The following is a 16769-nucleotide window of genomic DNA, read 5'->3' as shown; positions in this document are numbered from 1 at the left end:
CTCACATCTTTATACATGCAGCAGGGTATGTTAGAACGAAATAATTGATTCTTGAATCTTATTCATTGTAGCATCAGTTCTTTCTAGTATACATTGAAATGCATACAGATGTTACAGAAAGTATTAACACATTATTTCCCAATAAAGTGCCTTTGGCCGGGTTCTTCGTTTCATTTTCATAGTTTAAAATTTTTATAATCATACAAAAGTACATATGTACTACTAAATAATACGAAATTAAAATTTGAAAAGGGAAACAAGTAACTTTAATTTCCTACTCTATTTCGCAACAAAAAAGAGTCTTCGACAAAATTGACGTTTAAGGGCGTGAAAGTAGACAATTCGTCCTTTGAAACGAGCCCAAGTAGAGTATTGTACGATTCTTATTGACAAAGTTACAGTGGTTCAAATATCGACAAGTTTTCGATTAAAATTTAAAGATCTTTTAAGTTTTTGGCGTAGTGTATACGTATAAATTGGAGGATCGTAGCAGGATTGACTTGAACGTCTTTGAAATTTGGAAAGAACGACGAATGAATAACATTAAAGTCAGTTTGAATTTTCTAACAGTGATATTGTATATACGATCCTGAATGCAACCTAACCCCAATCAATAGATTGAGACACGAACCGCTAATCATCAGCCATGAAGATTACAACAATCTTTTAAATAGTTCGCTATTATTCATGTATATCCTACGCGATATTTGTCAAACGTACGATTCTTTATACGATGGCTAAACTGTAATTCTATAGTATACCTGGATACCAAGACATATCGGTTGCAATTTGAGATACATTCACGTTGAGTAATTGCGCAGGGTATCCCTCTGTCTTTTACTTTTTAATCAGTGTATATTTACAATCGGTATTTTGTTATAACACACCTTTAACAACACAAGCTAACGAAATTATGCGTATTCTTTAACGCGTTTAATTAGTATTTTTCATTCCACCTTCCCCATTTCTTTGTCTCGCTGGTGGTTTGATTATCGATTTCGTTTCGTGCTAGTCGAATAGCAAAAATCTTCTTTAAAAAGATCGCAGTACAATCTGCTACTTGAGTTTTACGATATCAAATTTTCTCTAGCCATACGTATATGTTGCAATGCCGGTTCGTTGCGAACCTTCTATGCAATACGCTGGTCTTTGGTCGACGGACACTTGATACCAAGTTTTTGGTGAAAAAATGTTTCAAGTTAACTATCTGGACAGGATTACAAGAGGTTACGTATAAATAGGCTGACAAATCCACTAGATGCATTCAATTCGTTTGTCGCTTCCAATCGGTGAAGAAAGCAGCTCCTACCTATCATCATCATGTTTAGAGTAAGTAAAAGACTCATATACGATGGTCTACGAATTAATTGCCACAATTTTTGATCTGGTTTGGATAATTTAGCAACAAATTTGTCTAACAGAATTTACTGATGCAACAAACTTTTCACAAAAGTACGTTTCACAAATTCGCTTCACAAATTCGCTTAAAAAAAAGTTTGTAGTATCATATATTTTTTATAATCTTAAACTACAAGAAGTTTTCTTTGTAAAAGACGGAACTGTTGAGACAAACGATATCTGGATATCTTTCAATCTCTTACCATACCAAGCAACGTTTCTAACGTTACGAAGAGTCTGAAAAAGCCCGCCGTTTAACTTCGAAACCGAATGAAAAAACAATGTTGGCATGACGGTGCACTGAAATAATTCATCGTCTTCTTTCCCTGTAGTTTTCGTATAAGATATTTAACTTCATTGTACCATTTCGATTCTGGAATCTCTTTACATCTAAACAAAGTTTTAAGCAAAGTCGCCGAGTAAGAAGGAAAAGCGCGATGAAAATAAAACAGAAAGTGATGCATTGTTAGGTGTAGCGAAAAAGAAGGGAAAAAGAGAAAGGGAAAATTAACCTTTGTTTTTCAGTTCTTGGTGATTTGTGGTTGCTTGCTGGCGGTTGGACATGCTGGCGTGATCGGCGGTGGTTTGCTCGCAACCGCGCCCGCAGCGGTCGCGGTGCAGCCAGCGGCAGCAGCGGCTCTTCCTCTGTCCACTGCAGCAGCCCTTCCTCTGCCCACAGCCGCGCTCGCCGTACCAACTATCGCAACATCGACCTCTAACGTGATACGGGGTATCGGTAACTTAGGTGCCATATCGGCCTACGCAAAGAGCGTAGATACGCCGTTCAGTAGCGTCAGGAAAGCGGACGTGCGCGTTAACAATCCTGGAATCGTGACGGCGACCGCTGTGCCCGCCCCGGTAGTTGCGGTCGCAAATACCGCTCTTGCAGGTACCTGATTAATGGGTGCCAATTTACAATTAAATTGTAACTCTCTAACATCCACAACTTAGTTGAACTTAGCCTATACGTTAGATCGCTACATATATTACATACATCGATGGTGCGTCACTGTACAGCGACGCTACCTTATACGTATCACACACGTGCACCTTTACACGACCTTATCTAACCGCAATGTACTTAACGATTAAGAATATAGTCGAATATCAGACGGAGGTCGATTCGACGATGTCGCGAGGAAATCGGGCGCTTGGCATTCGCTTGCCGGCACGCTTCCTTTATGCCTTAGAATCGATATTTTATTAGTCCGCTTTTCTCGTGTTCATTTTCCTTTTTATCGTTTCAGTTGTTGTCATAATTCCTTACTTGTTTCATACCTTTCATATCTTCTTCTTTTTATTGGTTTCTTTTTTCTTCCTTAGTTTCCACTTCCTTTTTTATTTTTCGTTTTGTCTTATTACTTATACATATATCGAGTTGAGTAACAAGTTTATTCGCCTCTTGCGAAGAACGTAGAAGTACGTGCACCTGAATTTTTTACGAAAGATAGTATATTTACGGAGAAATGGGACGAACAAATCATTGCTTGATCGGATACGTAGATTTTATAGGAATATAGCAACGTGTCTATGCACTCTTGTAAGAAACAAGCGAATGAACTTTATTTTATTACTCAACCTGATACGTACTATTAATATACTAAGCATACCACGCTTCGTCGTACGATATAGTGGAGTAATATCGTTCCGCGTGTATTTCGTGCAATTATTTAACGAATAGGCGTATAAGTAAAAGCTCAAGTTGAAAACGAACAGTGGCATACCATTGTTCACTAACGAGGCGAACACTAGTATGCCGATCGCTTGAACGATTCTTTCATTTTTGACTTTGATTCGATTGTAAAATTGGATTATTACGATTGTTTCGTGCGATGATTTCAGCTCCAGTGGCTACAGCAGCTGTTGCCGCTCCTGCGCTTCTCGCACCTGGACTGACCACCGCAATCGGAGCTGCACCCGCTCTCACAGCTGGTTTAACTCCTCTGGGGCTTAACGGGCTTGGAGCTTTGCAGGGATTAGGAGCCGTCAAGGTTCTTTAAGGTCCACACGCTCGAACCACTACGAAGCGGCGGAGGACTCGACTAAAACCACGACCGATTATGAAACACGTTGAAACATTCGTTTCGATGGCGAATCGTTTTTACTACCTAAACGATCAACTTTGTCACAGAATGTAATAATCGAATATTCAATAAATCAATCGTAACTCTATACAAAGCTCAGAGATCAAATTCGTACTCTTGTTCGCTCGTTCTCATCGTTCCAATCGAGCAGAGAAGCTCATAACAGGAACGTTTCACGTTGAATTTTATGATTTCTGAAATCGTTTTAGTCAAGACTATCGAGTATTTTATGATCAAGATGATATCAAAATGATATGATCATATTTGAATTAACTTTTATTTCCTAGAAATATGTAGTGCGTTCATATGTATACATATTGCATGAATTCTGAGATGTACTGCGCTCTGTCTCACTCGTTCTTTTTCAATATTCATTTTCAGGCCTAACGTATTCGCGAATCCAAGTCAGATAATAGCGATTACTTCGTGGGAATAGACCTGTGCCAAGTGGTAATCATGTATCTGAACATTGTTATGTGATTGCAATAGATTCTTCGATTTACGTACTATGTGTATTCTCGGTCAACAGAAGATATAGCGAACATCTAGCAAGATATAACAGAATCAACGCTAGGCGACAATACCTAACAAATATGAAATTAAAGGCGGAGGGGGAAGGAAAATATAAGGCGCAACTTGTTACGTTTCAATACATATCGTATTTAATAAATAGAAAGTAAAAGAAATTTTTAGTACAAACATAGTGCGATGAAAATTATTCCAAATGATTGTCAGAGCAACGGTCCAAGAAACTCAGAAGGAGAAACGATTACCAGGAGTAAGAGACACCGATGGGGCTGCTGTAGGCCATGTGCGAAACAGCCACCGCTGGAGAATAAGCGACGCCAAGGAGTGGGCTCACGGGTGCTGCCAAGGGTGCTGCCAAAGGTGCGTGGGCTGCGGCGTATGCCACTGGAGCAGTGTGAGCATAGATGGCCGGGTTGGTTACACGAATGTCGGATCTGCTAGTGCTGGAGAATGGGGTGGCAACTGTCTTCGATTGGGTCGCAATTTGTGCGAGATTTCCCGAGCTGCGGAGGATATTGTCCGATGTCGACGTTAAAGCCGCAGGGGTCAAAGTATATTGTCCAGCTGGTGCCAAGATACCGGCGTTGCTCATGGCAAGAATGCAAGCGAGTACTATGATCTGAAAAAGAAAGGAACAAAATTAGCTCAACGATATCGTTACCGAAACAACTTCTTTCTTACAGCTATCATCTTCCTTTGTTTCAAGTATATTACACGTGTATTTCAAAAATTTTTTGCGACTCTCAAATAATTCAATCCTGCGTTAGAACAGGGTCAGAACAAAGAGGCAGACAAAAGAGAACTTCAAGACCTGAGAATGCAAAATTACAAAAATAATGAATGAATAGATTTGTTTGTAAACTTGCAAATGGTTTCCACTCGTTTGAGTCGAGTCACATTCAGAATACACGTAGGATATATTTCAAGTATAGCGCAGAGCCGTATGATACAATTTCGATGTTCGTAACAAATTATTCTGCATCGCTTACCTTCGAGAACATTGTGAGTCTGAAAGAGAACCTTGGTCGATTCGCTAACAATGTAGAAAAGCAAGTGCGTGCTGATCCTTTGGTAGCCGAAATCTTATATAGTCCGGTTCGGTTAGGTGAATGAGATACGCGAAATCAGGTGGGGTACAAGGGCGTGTTTCGAACGAGCACCGAAAAAGACTTTCGCCATAGGAACATGCGTAATCGTTTGTATACTTTTCTCTGCCACGCCCGAATCTCCTCTTTCTCTTTTTCACTCTTTCAATAATATATCGTTAACTTATCCCCCTCCGACCTTGGACTAAAAATCCAAAACCTTCGACTGGTTGCTGTCAGAGAAAAAAATGACCGCGATCCATTTATTCTATCATTTTATCCTCTTGCCAAACCTCTGCTTGAAATCTGAAATACCGATGTAAATGATAGCGTACCATTCGAACAGTCATTGTTCTCACTTTCGAAAAATGTACCTATCGTTTACCTCAGAAAAAATTCTTTCTATTTTTTTACATAAAACGACATGATTACAAAATATGCCTCGTCTCTGTACGTTTCAGACGAAGTATATTTTTATAGAAGATATATTTATAGAAAATAATTTCGATGAAAATTCTGTTTATTTGATAAGGGGCAATTGCAACGCTGTTTACAAATCAAATTAAATACTTTATACAGCTTCTACTTCCCAAATCACGTATATTACAATTTTCAACCTGTTACATTTTATACATAAATTTCTATGAAATTGTTAAACTTGTAAGTTATTTGGAATGTTCATAGCGAAATTGCAGTAGTAGTTGAATAGTAGTTTGTGTTTTGGCTGATAGGCTCCATATCGGGCAAGTCGTGATTTTGTATTATCGTTACTAGTGAGTAAAATTAATCTGTATTAGTGTAGCGAAACAGTCAAAATTCTACGTTTTAAGCTGCAGTAGCGAATGAATGTTGATTTCACGCGTTAAATTAGAGCCGTTAGAATTCCTAAAACTCCTCTCTGATAATACTAAACATATAATCTTCTTCCATATTAACCAAATATACAATAGCAGTTAATACTAATTGTCAGAAACGCTACGAATATTTCAAACTAACATGTACGATAGATTAATTATTGAGTGAAAGACGTTTCCCGCCTTTTTTTCTTCAAATATCAAATATCAGAGATATGCATCTCTGAATGTACGGCCTCTATACGAAGTTTTGTCGAACTTGTGAATAATATAATACTTGCGCACATGTGTTTGTATTCTACAATGATTTTAAATCTTACATTCTTGATAGATTGAAGTCAATCAGTAACGAAGAAATTGAAAATTGCGTGAATTATATTAAATTTATTCTGAATAAGAAAGGTAAAAGCAACAAATAGATCTAAAATATCGAAATATGAGTCAACGGTTTGAAAAATTGAGAGAACGTGGCAATAAATCAGAAATATGCGCATTTGTTCAAGAATCGAGTGTGGAACAGGTAATCATAAATATTCCATTTCAACCATAACTTATGACTTTATGACTGAAGTATATGGTGGTAACATTTAAGATTAAAATGTAATTTCATTAGCTTACGCGATTAATACATAGTAGTATTTGTAAATCGAATGGAATAAAAACATTAGATGACCTTCTGCAAGCATTTTCCAATTCTGAAGCCTGTCAAACTAAGCGACGAAAAGTGATTGAATCTACGTTAAAAAATTTGGAGGAAACTAACATATCTCTAGGGCAGGCAAATGCGATCGTTAGCCGAATAATTTCTGACTTGCCAAACTATTCAAAGCAACATCTTGTCAAACTTGTTGACTTCTGTCTCACAAATATTCGCAATAATAATAATGAGCTATGCAGGTATAGCAATTTGTTTTTGCTCTCATTTTCTTCTCTTTTTTTTCTTTCTGCATGAAAGTTTTTCAAACCATTTTCTTCCTTTTTCAGTTGGAAGGATTTATTACCTGCATTATTGGAGGCATTGGAAAATGAAAAATATATTGTTCATGCAGATGCTGAAGTTTCTGGAACTGAATATAAATCACTAATTATTAAAGCCATATGTAATTATCATTGGAACGTCAATCTTTTACCATCTTTGGCAAAAATGTTTGGGTAACTGACTTTTTGTGTCTATATGATTGAATCTTACATATATGAAATTTTAGAGATAAAAGAGTTATTTGATTTTACCCATGTAAAGGGATATGGTACTAGATAAAACAGATCGTAATGAGGTTTTGAGGACATTATGTTCTGCTCTTCCAAATCTTCCTTTGAATCAAGTACCCTCATTCACATATCAGACGTTAAAATTATGTCCAAATCAAGATAATAGAAAGCTTTTGAATGCCTTGTCCAAATACTTTGAGCTATGTTATTCAAAAACAAGTTTGTCTGATGACAGTAATAGTCTTGAAAATATTGGTATGTAAAATATGTAACTAAAATCTGTGTATATACATTGCATAAGTTTCTAATTGCCATTTATGTTTTCATATGGATATTTATAGATACAATTAATTTAAAAGAGGTACAAGACATTGAGAGCACTGTTTTGTATCATGTGTACCAAGCTTCTCAGTTAAATCATGAAAACATGAAAGATTTTATCCGTTTTCTTAAACATGTGTCTCATGCCCCAGAGTACGTGCTACAACCCTTTATACTCTCTGTACTGATGTCAGTTTCTACAATATATGAAGATCAGGTAGTAAAAATTTTTAGTATGGAATCAAAAATTTGTATTTTTACTTTATTATTCTGACGTAAAATATTCTTAACAGATATTTGAAATATTAAGATTGGCTGTGGTTAATAGTAACTTAGAAAAAGAAAAACGACAAAACAGTGCATGGATGAGACAACTTTTACCTACACCTTGCAATATAATTGGGATTATTCGACAGGTCATTGATAGCAGGTCAATTCAATTAATATTTCTTTTTTCACATATATGCTTTATTTTACTATCTAATTTTAATTTTACAGCAATAAAGATCGTCATTTAGTACTAAGGGGACTTACAAATTTAGCTTTTACGTTAATGAATGCTGATCAAAAATCCAAAAATAATGCAACAGCTATGTGGCGTATTGGATCCGAAATAATACGAGAAATAATTAAGAAACGTCACGAGACAGTTCCTATCGTGCTACAGGAGTTGATTAATAAAATAGTAGCAGGTGGTATGCCGACAACACACTATACAGGTAAAAGGGCAATAATATTATCAGAGAATTGCACCAAATGTGATTCTATTCTTTAATCCTACTTAAAACAAATGTTTTCTAGATTGTTTAAAGTATATGTGCCGCGAATTGTCAATAGTTATTTTGGATCACCAAGTCTGGATTATAACTATCCTCGAACGATTGTTATTTTTACACCCTACAGTTGCTAATCAAGTTTTGTATGCTATTTTGCCATTGGCGCGTGTTTCACCAAATATACGAGAAAATCTTTTATTGACTTTGAGAAAAGCTCTTTACAGGAAAGGTGCATTAAAACGACAAACAGCTGTGACAGGATATCTTGAAATGTTGAAATATACAAACGTGCATTCTCAACTTAGCTTTAGACTTAGTCAATTTAATGATTCAATTAGCGCTAGTTCTAGGTCAACATTAACTCAGGTATATATAAATGAATCAGGTATCATAAATAAAAATGGAAAGAAACTACTTCCACTTATCTTTATGAAAAAAATTCTACAATTTTTATCACTCGATTTAGATAACTCTGGAGTATAATTCGCAACGAGGAAAATCGGTGACAGACTGCGATAAAACTTTATATTATGAAATATCGGATATATTAAAAAAGACCTTTACTTATGAGTATGAAACCAGATTACACTTGTACGAAAGTATGGAAAATTTGTTTGAACGTCCAACAATTTGTTGTTAGATATTGCCATTTTCTTAATCTCAATTACGTTTTTAGGCCTGTATGGTACTGTGACCAAAAATCCCGAAATAACAGAAATTCTAGTAGACATGCTCCTTTCACATTTGAATTTATATCTTCATACAGATGATAGTGCCTTGCCACCTGTAAAATTGGAATTGTGTACAGATGTCCATGGAATGGAAGTAGTATTACAAGAACCTATTGCTCAATTGATATTTACGTTACAAAAGACATATATTAATACAGTTGTAAAAAATTCACATACACTTGAAAAATTACATGATATTTTGAAATCACTGTGCAGGAAAATGGCGATTACAGAATTGGAGCATTTAAATTTGGTAATTAAAATTTAAACGCCAATATAGAAAGTGGCGTTGATATGTCAATGTAAAAATAAATCCCAATAATTTTAGGAACATGGAACTGACTTACTTCATGAAGACTTTCCAAAGTCAGAGATCAAGTTAAAGAATCTTGGTATGGTCATTGGGATATATGAGGCTTTAATGGCGTTTCGAATTGGAGAATGGTCGAAGGGGAATGAGGAAAGCTCTCATGATACTAACAATTTGTTTAAAGGATATACACGTTTGATAGACTTTATTAAAAAGGTAGAATAATTTTTCTTTATATAATATAGTTTATTTTAGCTTCATGGCCATAAAAGGAACTCAATTTACAACAAAATTATTCTCCTTATTGTCTTGCACTCTCACTTTACACACACAACCTTATGCTACCTTTATTTTACCATCCCTTATCTACTGTATACCACGTAACTCTTAACTATTACATATATCTATTATCTGTTGCATAAATCTTTACCTCCTTAGCTAGATATTCCCCTCTCTTTGCTCTTTAGTTTTTCTTATTTTTCAATTTCCTTATCCAGTCTACACCCTTATTGTTTCCTTTCTTACTGGTTATCTCTCCTATACTGATTCCCTACTCTTTTACCGCGTGCTCTAGATTTCTGTATTTGGATTTTATTTACTTAGCTGTTGTATTAAAAATCATGATATTCGCTATGAATTTTTCTAGCAATCCACAAAAACGAAAAAAAGTGATGGTAATAAATCTAAAAAGGACAGAGATCCCAATAATACAACTAAAAAGCCGGCTAAATCAAATAATATCAAAATACCAAATACTATTATGGATTTGGATGTAATTCGTCAAAGTCTACCGCTCTTATTTTCGTAAGTACCATGATGATTGAAATGAGTGTTGCAATTACTAAACCATTCTGAATGTTTCCATGGTTTTAAATTGCTTATTTTTATTTTAAATATGAGTTGTAATTCATAAATAGTAGGTCTTCTACTCAAAATGATGTTACACTTAGAAGAGACCATAGCTTTTGTTGCTATATATTACAAACATGTGAACAACTCTTGCAACATACAAAATCATTTATACAGGATACCTCTCAATTGCAAAATCATAACTATATAAATACATATATTGATGTTGGAAGGTAGGTTCTGAAATGGGATAATAGTGCCAATAAAAGCATAATAATAATAATAATAATGAAATCATTTTTAGATTGCTTTATAAATATTTTGTACAAAATCTGGATGATGCACTTATAAATGATGAACAAGTAACTATATTGGCTTTACAATGTTTCAAGGAAATTTCTTGCTGCATATGTACATTACTCTCATCTGAATTACCAAAATTTCTCAATTCAATTTGTATGTATTTATCTAACAGTTTACTATGTTATTTTGACAATTTAGATCACAATTTTATTTACTGTTTCAAGTTGAAGTACAATCCAAGAAGGAATCAAAATCTACAAATATCAATTCTCAATTACAAGAAATTATTTTTTCATTGAAGTCGTACCTCAAGAAGTTTCTTACAGAAGAAACGCACAATGACAGGGAGAAAGTATCATTTCTGTTATTACAAACAATAGAACAATTTACATATAAGATTAACTTTGAAGATTACAATTCTGAAGAGGTTAGTATTCTTTCATGAAAATTATCTTCTTTGTTTATATAAATCCCTTTTTTCACTAAAAAAAGATGCTCGAATGTATAAAAGAAATTATTCAAGTAGAAGATATTCAAAGCCCTATTGTTCCTACAATCATACAATTCTTCTTGAACTTGGAAGAACATAGTCAAGAATGTGGAGATACATTGAATGAAATTTGTACAGAATTATGTGAAAAAGCTGGAAGCATTGATAACGTAAGCAATAATTTTTGTTACATAATATTCAAAACTTTTATGTCTTAAATTGATTGTTATTCTTACCTAAATGTAGGTAGCAATTGAATTAGTAGCAAATGGTTCATATAAAAGTATACGTGAAGATACTATACTACAAGTTTATAATGTTTTGAGTGGTCACATTAAACAAAAATTGGATAATGCTTCGTGGTTATTGATGCGATTAAAGGCAGAAGACACTATAGCTAGAGCACCTGGAACAATTGATGAAACTTGTAAATATAAATTTGAAATTCCAAATCAAAATTTTATAATATTCATAAAAAATGATATTGTCTTAACAGGGAATAACAATTTAAGAGATAAAGAACGAAATCTATGTAAACAATTATCTTATCTTGCTCAAGCACTTCAAACATTAGCTAATACATTAATCAAACCAGGTCCATCCACTGACTTTACTTTCAAAAATTTACAATACTTGTATCATTTACTTGGTAATCTTACAAAATACTTTTATGCTAAATCGAATGATCAGAATGCAGCGTTTCAAGCAGTCAAGTATGTGCTGCACGTACATATATCACTTTGTAACTAATGATTTATACGTTTACCGAAATTGATAAATCTCACTGGTTATAGATTCATTCAGGTGGTACAAATAGCTGGAAAATCATTAAAGTCTGCTTTCTATAATTTGGTAACATATGTAGAGGTATGTCGAATTCGAATTTTTCATACATTATAAATAAAAATCTATGTCATCAGTATCATTATTCATTATTTTATTTTATTATAAAATATCTTCTGAAGGAAAATCAAAATAAATTAAAATTAAAATCCGATTCATACGCACAAAGGAATAAAATTTTAAAAGAAACCAAAGTAATACCTCGTGTAGTATATGAAATCGAGCAATTTAACAAAGAAATACTATTACTTGGCAAAAAAACGGGCGTAAGTATAAAACACAAGTATTAAATATTTTATTCTTTGTTCCTCTTTATATTCACAATTTTTAACTCGCATAAATCTAGATACCGCTAGAAAATTACTTGAAACGAAGTATAACGAGAGATTTTAGAATTAAAAATCCACAACTAATAGAGGGACTTGAGGGAATGGATGTCAGTTTAGTAAGTAAAAGAAAAGATATTGCATTATACATTATTTTTCATAAAATTATCCGTACTGTAATAACTCTAGAATATCTTTAAACTTTATAGCTCAATACACAAGCCCCAGAAAACCCTGAGAGTGAAACATCAAATATGAATGATTGTGACAGCAATAGTGATGATGATACATCTCAAAGCAAACGACTCAGGGTGGATGATTGAAACATTATTAATTAAAATATTTAATACTGTATTATTATAAAAAAGCTTGTATTTTAAGTATTTTTATATAAAAATTGTTTAATAAATTTCAAAATGAAAAATTTTACGGATAACATCTATCTTTGTCAATCTATATCACTTGTTTTGTCTACTTATATTTTCATTTATATAAACTATTTTTTGTACTATTTATACGTCTTATTGTTCTGATTAGATTTATGAAAACAATAGAACTTGCACAGGTTAAGGAATCTCTATCAATAGTAAAGTATTTTATGGAATCATCACATTTATAATTTTTATGCTACAAAATCCAATGGTCTATTGAATCCTCCTTTTCTGTTCATGTATTGTCTATACTTTCGTTTAAGAATAACATGTACGGCTCCTACATCATTCCCTTCAACTTTTTTGCCTTTAGTAGTGTCAAAACCACAAAAGCCCATTATTCTCATCATTTCTTGCTCCTCTGGTGTTTTTCCTTGAAGATCAGCCTCTGCAAGATATTCATTTAAAACAGTCAGTTATTTTATAATTTATATCAGGCTTTATTAATATTAGATTTACATACCTGTAATCACAGGACGTTCTGTTGTGGGTTTTAATTTGGGTTTAGGTCTGTCCCTTTCTCTTGATCTAGATCTGCTATATGAACGTCTATGCCTGTCCCGTTCACGATCACGATCTCTTTCTCTATCCCTCGACTTTACTCGATCTCGTTCAACGGATCTACGATTATTTGAAATTCATGCAATCTTTATATCATTTAAGTATAATAGAAAAATATAGGAAAATACCTTCTTCTTCTTTCACGAGAACGTCTTCTTCTTCGATCTCTATCTCGTTCGCGTTCTCGATCACGATCTCGAGACCGATCTCTTCTCCTTCCTGGTGAAGGTGTACGACTACGTCCCATACTTCGTATTACTTAATTATTTAGAATTAACTTAATAATAACGTGATAAAAGCTATAGAATGGGCATATTCATATATGCACGTACGTTTTTATATTGAATATCGAATATATAATTGATCGAATGAAGAGGTTATGTTTACATAAATTAAATCATATTAGGTTATGTTTAACACAGTTGTAATATTATGCTACATAACTATATAATATCTATATTTGATATGCTCATATCATACACAAAATAATAGTAGGTAAGATCTCCAGTTATAATATAGCAATAATATCTTGTGGTGTAAATGATTTCTTAGAGTATGTATAGCAAAAAACAGTGTTATGCTTCGTGATGTCCTTTATAGCTGACGATTCATCGACATTTATTGCCATGTTTGTATTCGTACATAATATAGTTAATCCATAATATTGATATAATTTAATCATTATTGATCATGCTTAAAATACGAAGAATTAAATTATTTTCATTCGAATTGCTTATTCAGAAAATTGATTAATTAATAGAGTTCATATTATTTCATAGCGGCTTAAAGAAGTAAAAAATAATACACATTATTTGTATGTATCTGTTATTGATATTTAATCATTAATTCACTAATATGAACTTAAAATATTACAAATTTACATGAGGATATATCGTAGAAAGTGAAGGATCAATGACAAAAAGACAAAAATAAAGAAAATTTTTTAAACACGAATTGGTAGTTTTTTATATGTGAAAAATAAGAAAATTTAAGAATATAAAGATATTCCGTATATTGTGAATGTAATGACAGAATACATATGTATTTTTATATGTACTATATGTACATAATGATCGAATTGCAAGTGTCAAAGATATACATATGTATGTGAACAAAAATAGACCACAAGAATGTGTATCACGAACTTTTCGTTCAATTGGCTAGTTACGACTTGGCTAGTAAAAGCTAGTTTTAGCTAAGATATGCTATTTATATTCGTTTATTAGATTTAATCTTAAGTGCGACGTAACCGAGAGCGGACTTGTCAAATATAACTTTTTATATTTACTCTGTTATTCTTAAATCTAAAAACGATACTTTGATGAAACAAAAATTCACAGTTTAGTACCAAGTTTAAACACAGTTAATTATGGAAAGTACCAAAATAGGAAAATAGCTTTTTCGATGAATACTTGCAATTAACTTGAGTACATTTCGAGATGATTCGAAGTGGAGGATATAAGAGGCCGACGACCGATCTTGTGTTGCATCATTAAGTTTCAATCGTTCAAAGAAGCGGCACCCATCTTCTGTGTAAACGTGTTATTCGTCAGTAAAACATTCTGTGTTTAATAAAGTTTTATATTTCTACGTAATTAAAATGGTAAGAAAAATTCACAATTCGGTCCAAAATGACTACTGTAGTCAAAGTAACAGAAAGAAAAAGATGAAATAAAAAATTTAATTAAATAATAAATCATTAATACACTATTAGTTTGAATAAAATTCTGTTTATTATTAAACGATGTAAAAATTAGTTTCCTGTATTTTAATTTTCTTTGGAAAATAAGTGATGTTTCAATATTTTGAATTCAAAAGGGCAATTGTATATGCGATAAGAGCAAAGGGAGAAGAAAAAAGATCTTTATAGAAAAAATTTTTACGTTTCAGCGTGAGTGTATATCTATTCATGTCGGTCAAGCTGGTGTTCAAATTGGAAACGCTTGTTGGGAACTTTATTGTTTGGAACATGGAATACAACCAGATGGACAAATGCCATCAGATAAGTTTGGTGGTGATGATAGCTTTAGCACTTTCTTCAGTGAAACCAGCTCCGGAAAACATGTGCCCAGAGCAGTATTTGTTGATTTGGAACCTACAGTTGTTGGTAAGAGAAAAAAAGGAGTCATTCAATTATTAAAAATTTGATATTCAGAGACAGTGACGATATTGTTTATGCGTTTGTAGACGAGGTTCGAACTGGGACGTACAAGCATCTTTTCCATCCAGAACAATTGATCACTGGCAAGGAAGATGCAGCGAATAATTATGCTCGTGGTCATTATACAATTGGTAAAGAAATTGTAGACCTGGTTATTGATCGAATTCGTAAATTAGCGGATCAATGTACCGGATTACAGGGATTTCTTATCTTTCATTCGTTCGGTGGTGGCACTGGATCAGGATTTGCTTCCCTATTAATGGAGCGTCTTTCTGTTGACTATGGAAAGAAATCTAAATTAGAATTTGCGATATATCCAGCTCCGAGAATTTCCACGGCAGTTGTTGAACCATACAATTCCATTCTTACCACTCATACGACTCTCGAGCATTCAGATTGCGCTTTTATGGTCGACAATGAAGCGATCTACGATATCTGTCAACGTAATCTGGATATCGAGAGACCAACTTACACCAATCTTAATCGGTTAATAGGACAGATTGTTTCTTCCATAACAGCTTCGTTGCGATTTGATGGTGCTTTAAACGTAGACTTAACCGAGTTTCAAACGAATTTAGTTCCTTATCCAAGAATCCACTTTCCTTTAGTTACGTATGCTCCTGTAATATCCGCCGAAAAAGCATATCATGAACAACTCTCGGTCGCGGAAATTACCAACGCATGCTTCGAGCCAGCGAATCAAATGGTCAAATGCGATCCCAGGCACGGAAAATATATGGCTTGTTGCATGTTGTACAGAGGAGATGTGGTTCCAAAGGACGTAAATGCTGCAATCGCTATTATTAAAACGAAACGAACGATACAGTTTGTCGATTGGTGCCCGACAGGATTCAAAGTTGGTATAAATTATCAGCCACCAACAGCTGTACCAGGTGGAGATCTAGCTAAAGTACAACGTGCTGTTTGTATGTTATCTAATACAACAGCTATTGCTGAAGCTTGGGCTCGTCTTGATCATAAATTCGACCTTATGTACGCTAAAAGAGCTTTCGTTCATTGGTACGTTGGAGAAGGCATGGAAGAGGGTGAGTTTTCCGAAGCTCGTGAGGATCTTGCAGCTCTTGAGAAGGACTACGAAGAGGTTGGGCTAGATTCGGTTGACGTAGAAACAGATAATGCCGACGAATACTGAATCGAGCTTATTTTTCACATACTTTTTAGTCCTTTGGTCTATTCTTCGCTAATTTTCTCGTTTCACCACTTAACTCTGATTTTCGCGCTTTTTCCTCATCTTTTTTAAAACTTCTACTGCTGAGAAATCTTGTCAGGAACAGATATTTTTTATCTTAACATATATAGTTAATAAATTGATATTGTGAAGCATAATGATGTATCATAAAAAGAGAAGATTGAAAAATAGTATGTAAATGTGACACATAACGTACTTACATACAATAGCTTAAATAGAGGCGGCACAAGAAGGGATAAGGATATACATATTTGGAATAAAGAAATTGAAGATGAAAATTATAACACGACGAGGAGTTA

The 16769-nt window shown here is 33.8% G+C and overlaps 5 protein-coding genes across 11 annotated transcripts; 3 read left to right on the top strand and 2 right to left on the bottom strand.

Annotated features, from left to right (window-relative positions):
- The first annotated feature begins 1191 nt into the window (after positions 1-1191).
- Cpf2 (cuticular protein CPF2) lies at positions 1192-3590 on the top strand. Of its 2 annotated transcripts, none has more exons than XM_072010150.1 (3): positions 1192-1329; positions 1924-2128; positions 3241-3590. In XM_072010150.1, the coding sequence occupies exons 1-3, from the start codon at positions 1321-1323 to the stop codon at positions 3396-3398; spliced, it is 372 nt and encodes a 123-aa protein (XP_071866251.1). In that variant the 5' UTR covers positions 1192-1320; the 3' UTR covers positions 3399-3590. The 2 variants fall into 2 exon arrangements, with proteins under 2 accessions (XP_071866251.1, XP_071866250.1); XM_072010149.1 differs by having other exon boundaries at positions 1924-2287.
- A 528-nt stretch (positions 3591-4118) lies between these two features.
- On the bottom strand, positions 4119-5150 carry Cpf1 (cuticular protein CPF1). Its single transcript, XM_072010153.1, has 2 exons — positions 5000-5150; positions 4119-4629 (listed from the first exon to the last, which is right to left on the bottom strand). The coding sequence occupies exons 1-2, from the start codon at positions 5009-5011 to the stop codon at positions 4252-4254; spliced, it is 390 nt and encodes a 129-aa protein (XP_071866254.1). The 5' UTR covers positions 5012-5150; the 3' UTR covers positions 4119-4251.
- A 519-nt stretch (positions 5151-5669) lies between these two features.
- Fanci (Fanconi anemia complementation group I) lies at positions 5670-12531 on the top strand. Of its 5 annotated transcripts, none has more exons than XM_072010122.1 (22): positions 5670-6469; positions 6563-6846; positions 6934-7101; positions 7190-7413; positions 7500-7696; positions 7773-7909; positions 7978-8198; positions 8281-8621; positions 8722-8854; positions 8932-9239; positions 9315-9512; positions 9943-10100; positions 10217-10378; positions 10450-10601; positions 10673-10875; positions 10941-11108; positions 11185-11365; positions 11435-11651; positions 11733-11805; positions 11904-12047; positions 12128-12226; positions 12317-12531. In XM_072010122.1, exons 1-22 carry the CDS (start codon positions 6386-6388, stop codon positions 12428-12430), a joined length of 3966 nt encoding a protein of 1321 aa, XP_071866223.1. In that variant the 5' UTR covers positions 5670-6385; the 3' UTR covers positions 12431-12531. The 5 variants fall into 5 exon arrangements, with proteins under 5 accessions (XP_071866223.1, XP_071866221.1, XP_071866224.1 ...); XM_072010120.1 differs by having other exon boundaries at positions 10214-10378; XM_072010123.1 differs by having other exon boundaries at positions 6618-6846; positions 10214-10378; positions 11185-11651.
- Positions 10440-13811, bottom strand: Ytr (U4/U6.U5 small nuclear ribonucleoprotein 27 kDa protein yantar). Of its 2 annotated transcripts, XR_011800625.1 has the most exons (5): positions 13228-13811; positions 13002-13159; positions 12719-12926; positions 11175-11344; positions 10440-11091 (listed from the first exon to the last, which is right to left on the bottom strand). XR_011800625.1 is itself a non-coding variant. In XM_072010151.1 (3 exons), exons 1-3 carry the CDS (start codon positions 13344-13346, stop codon positions 12730-12732), a joined length of 474 nt encoding a protein of 157 aa, XP_071866252.1. In that variant the 5' UTR covers positions 13347-13804; the 3' UTR covers positions 12702-12729. The 2 variants fall into 2 exon arrangements, 1 of the variants encoding a protein (XP_071866252.1); XM_072010151.1 differs by lacking the exons at positions 10440-11091; positions 11175-11344 and having other exon boundaries at positions 12702-12926; positions 13228-13804.
- A 302-nt stretch (positions 13812-14113) lies between these two features.
- Positions 14114-16754, top strand: LOC139990689 (tubulin alpha-1 chain). Its single transcript, XM_072010129.1, has 3 exons — positions 14114-14702; positions 14990-15206; positions 15287-16754. Exons 1-3 carry the CDS (start codon positions 14700-14702, stop codon positions 16411-16413), a joined length of 1347 nt encoding a protein of 448 aa, XP_071866230.1. The 5' UTR covers positions 14114-14699; the 3' UTR covers positions 16414-16754.
- The last annotated feature ends 15 nt before the right edge of the window (positions 16755-16769 follow it).

This window comes from Bombus fervidus, chromosome 9 (genome assembly GCF_041682495.2).
Source record: "Bombus fervidus isolate BK054 chromosome 9, iyBomFerv1, whole genome shotgun sequence".
Taxonomy (NCBI): domain Eukaryota; kingdom Metazoa; phylum Arthropoda; class Insecta; order Hymenoptera; family Apidae; genus Bombus; species Bombus fervidus.
This window is presented reverse-complemented; position numbering and strand designations above follow the sequence as displayed.

Bases quoted from the DNA above. Each gene is read 5' to 3' on its own strand.
- Cpf2 (XM_072010149.1), top strand. The intron at 2,288-3,240 runs GTACCTGATTAA...CGATGATTTCAG, and splicing joins CGCAAATACCGCTCTTGCAG to CTCCAGTGGCTACAGCAGCT.
- Fanci (XM_072010118.1), top strand. From the start codon at position 6,386: ATGAGTCAACGGTTTGAAAAATTGAGAGAACGTGGCAATAAATCAGAA. The intron at 8,199-8,280 runs GTAAAAGGGCAA...AATGTTTTCTAG, and splicing joins GCCGACAACACACTATACAG to ATTGTTTAAAGTATATGTGC. The intron at 8,622-8,721 runs GTATATATAAAT...CACTCGATTTAG, and splicing joins CTAGGTCAACATTAACTCAG to ATAACTCTGGAGTATAATTC.
- Ytr (XM_072010151.1), bottom strand. From the start codon at position 13,346: ATGGGACGTAGTCGTACACCTTCACCAGGAAGGAGAAGAGATCGGTCT. The intron at 13,160-13,227 runs GTATTTTCCTAT...AAATAATCGTAG, and splicing joins TCTCGTGAAAGAAGAAGAAG to ATCCGTTGAACGAGATCGAG. The intron at 12,927-13,001 runs GTATGTAAATCT...AATATCTTGCAG, and splicing joins AGAACGTCCTGTGATTACAG to AGGCTGATCTTCAAGGAAAA.
- LOC139990689 (XM_072010129.1), top strand. The intron at 15,207-15,286 runs GTAAGAGAAAAA...ATGCGTTTGTAG, and splicing joins TTTGGAACCTACAGTTGTTG to ACGAGGTTCGAACTGGGACG.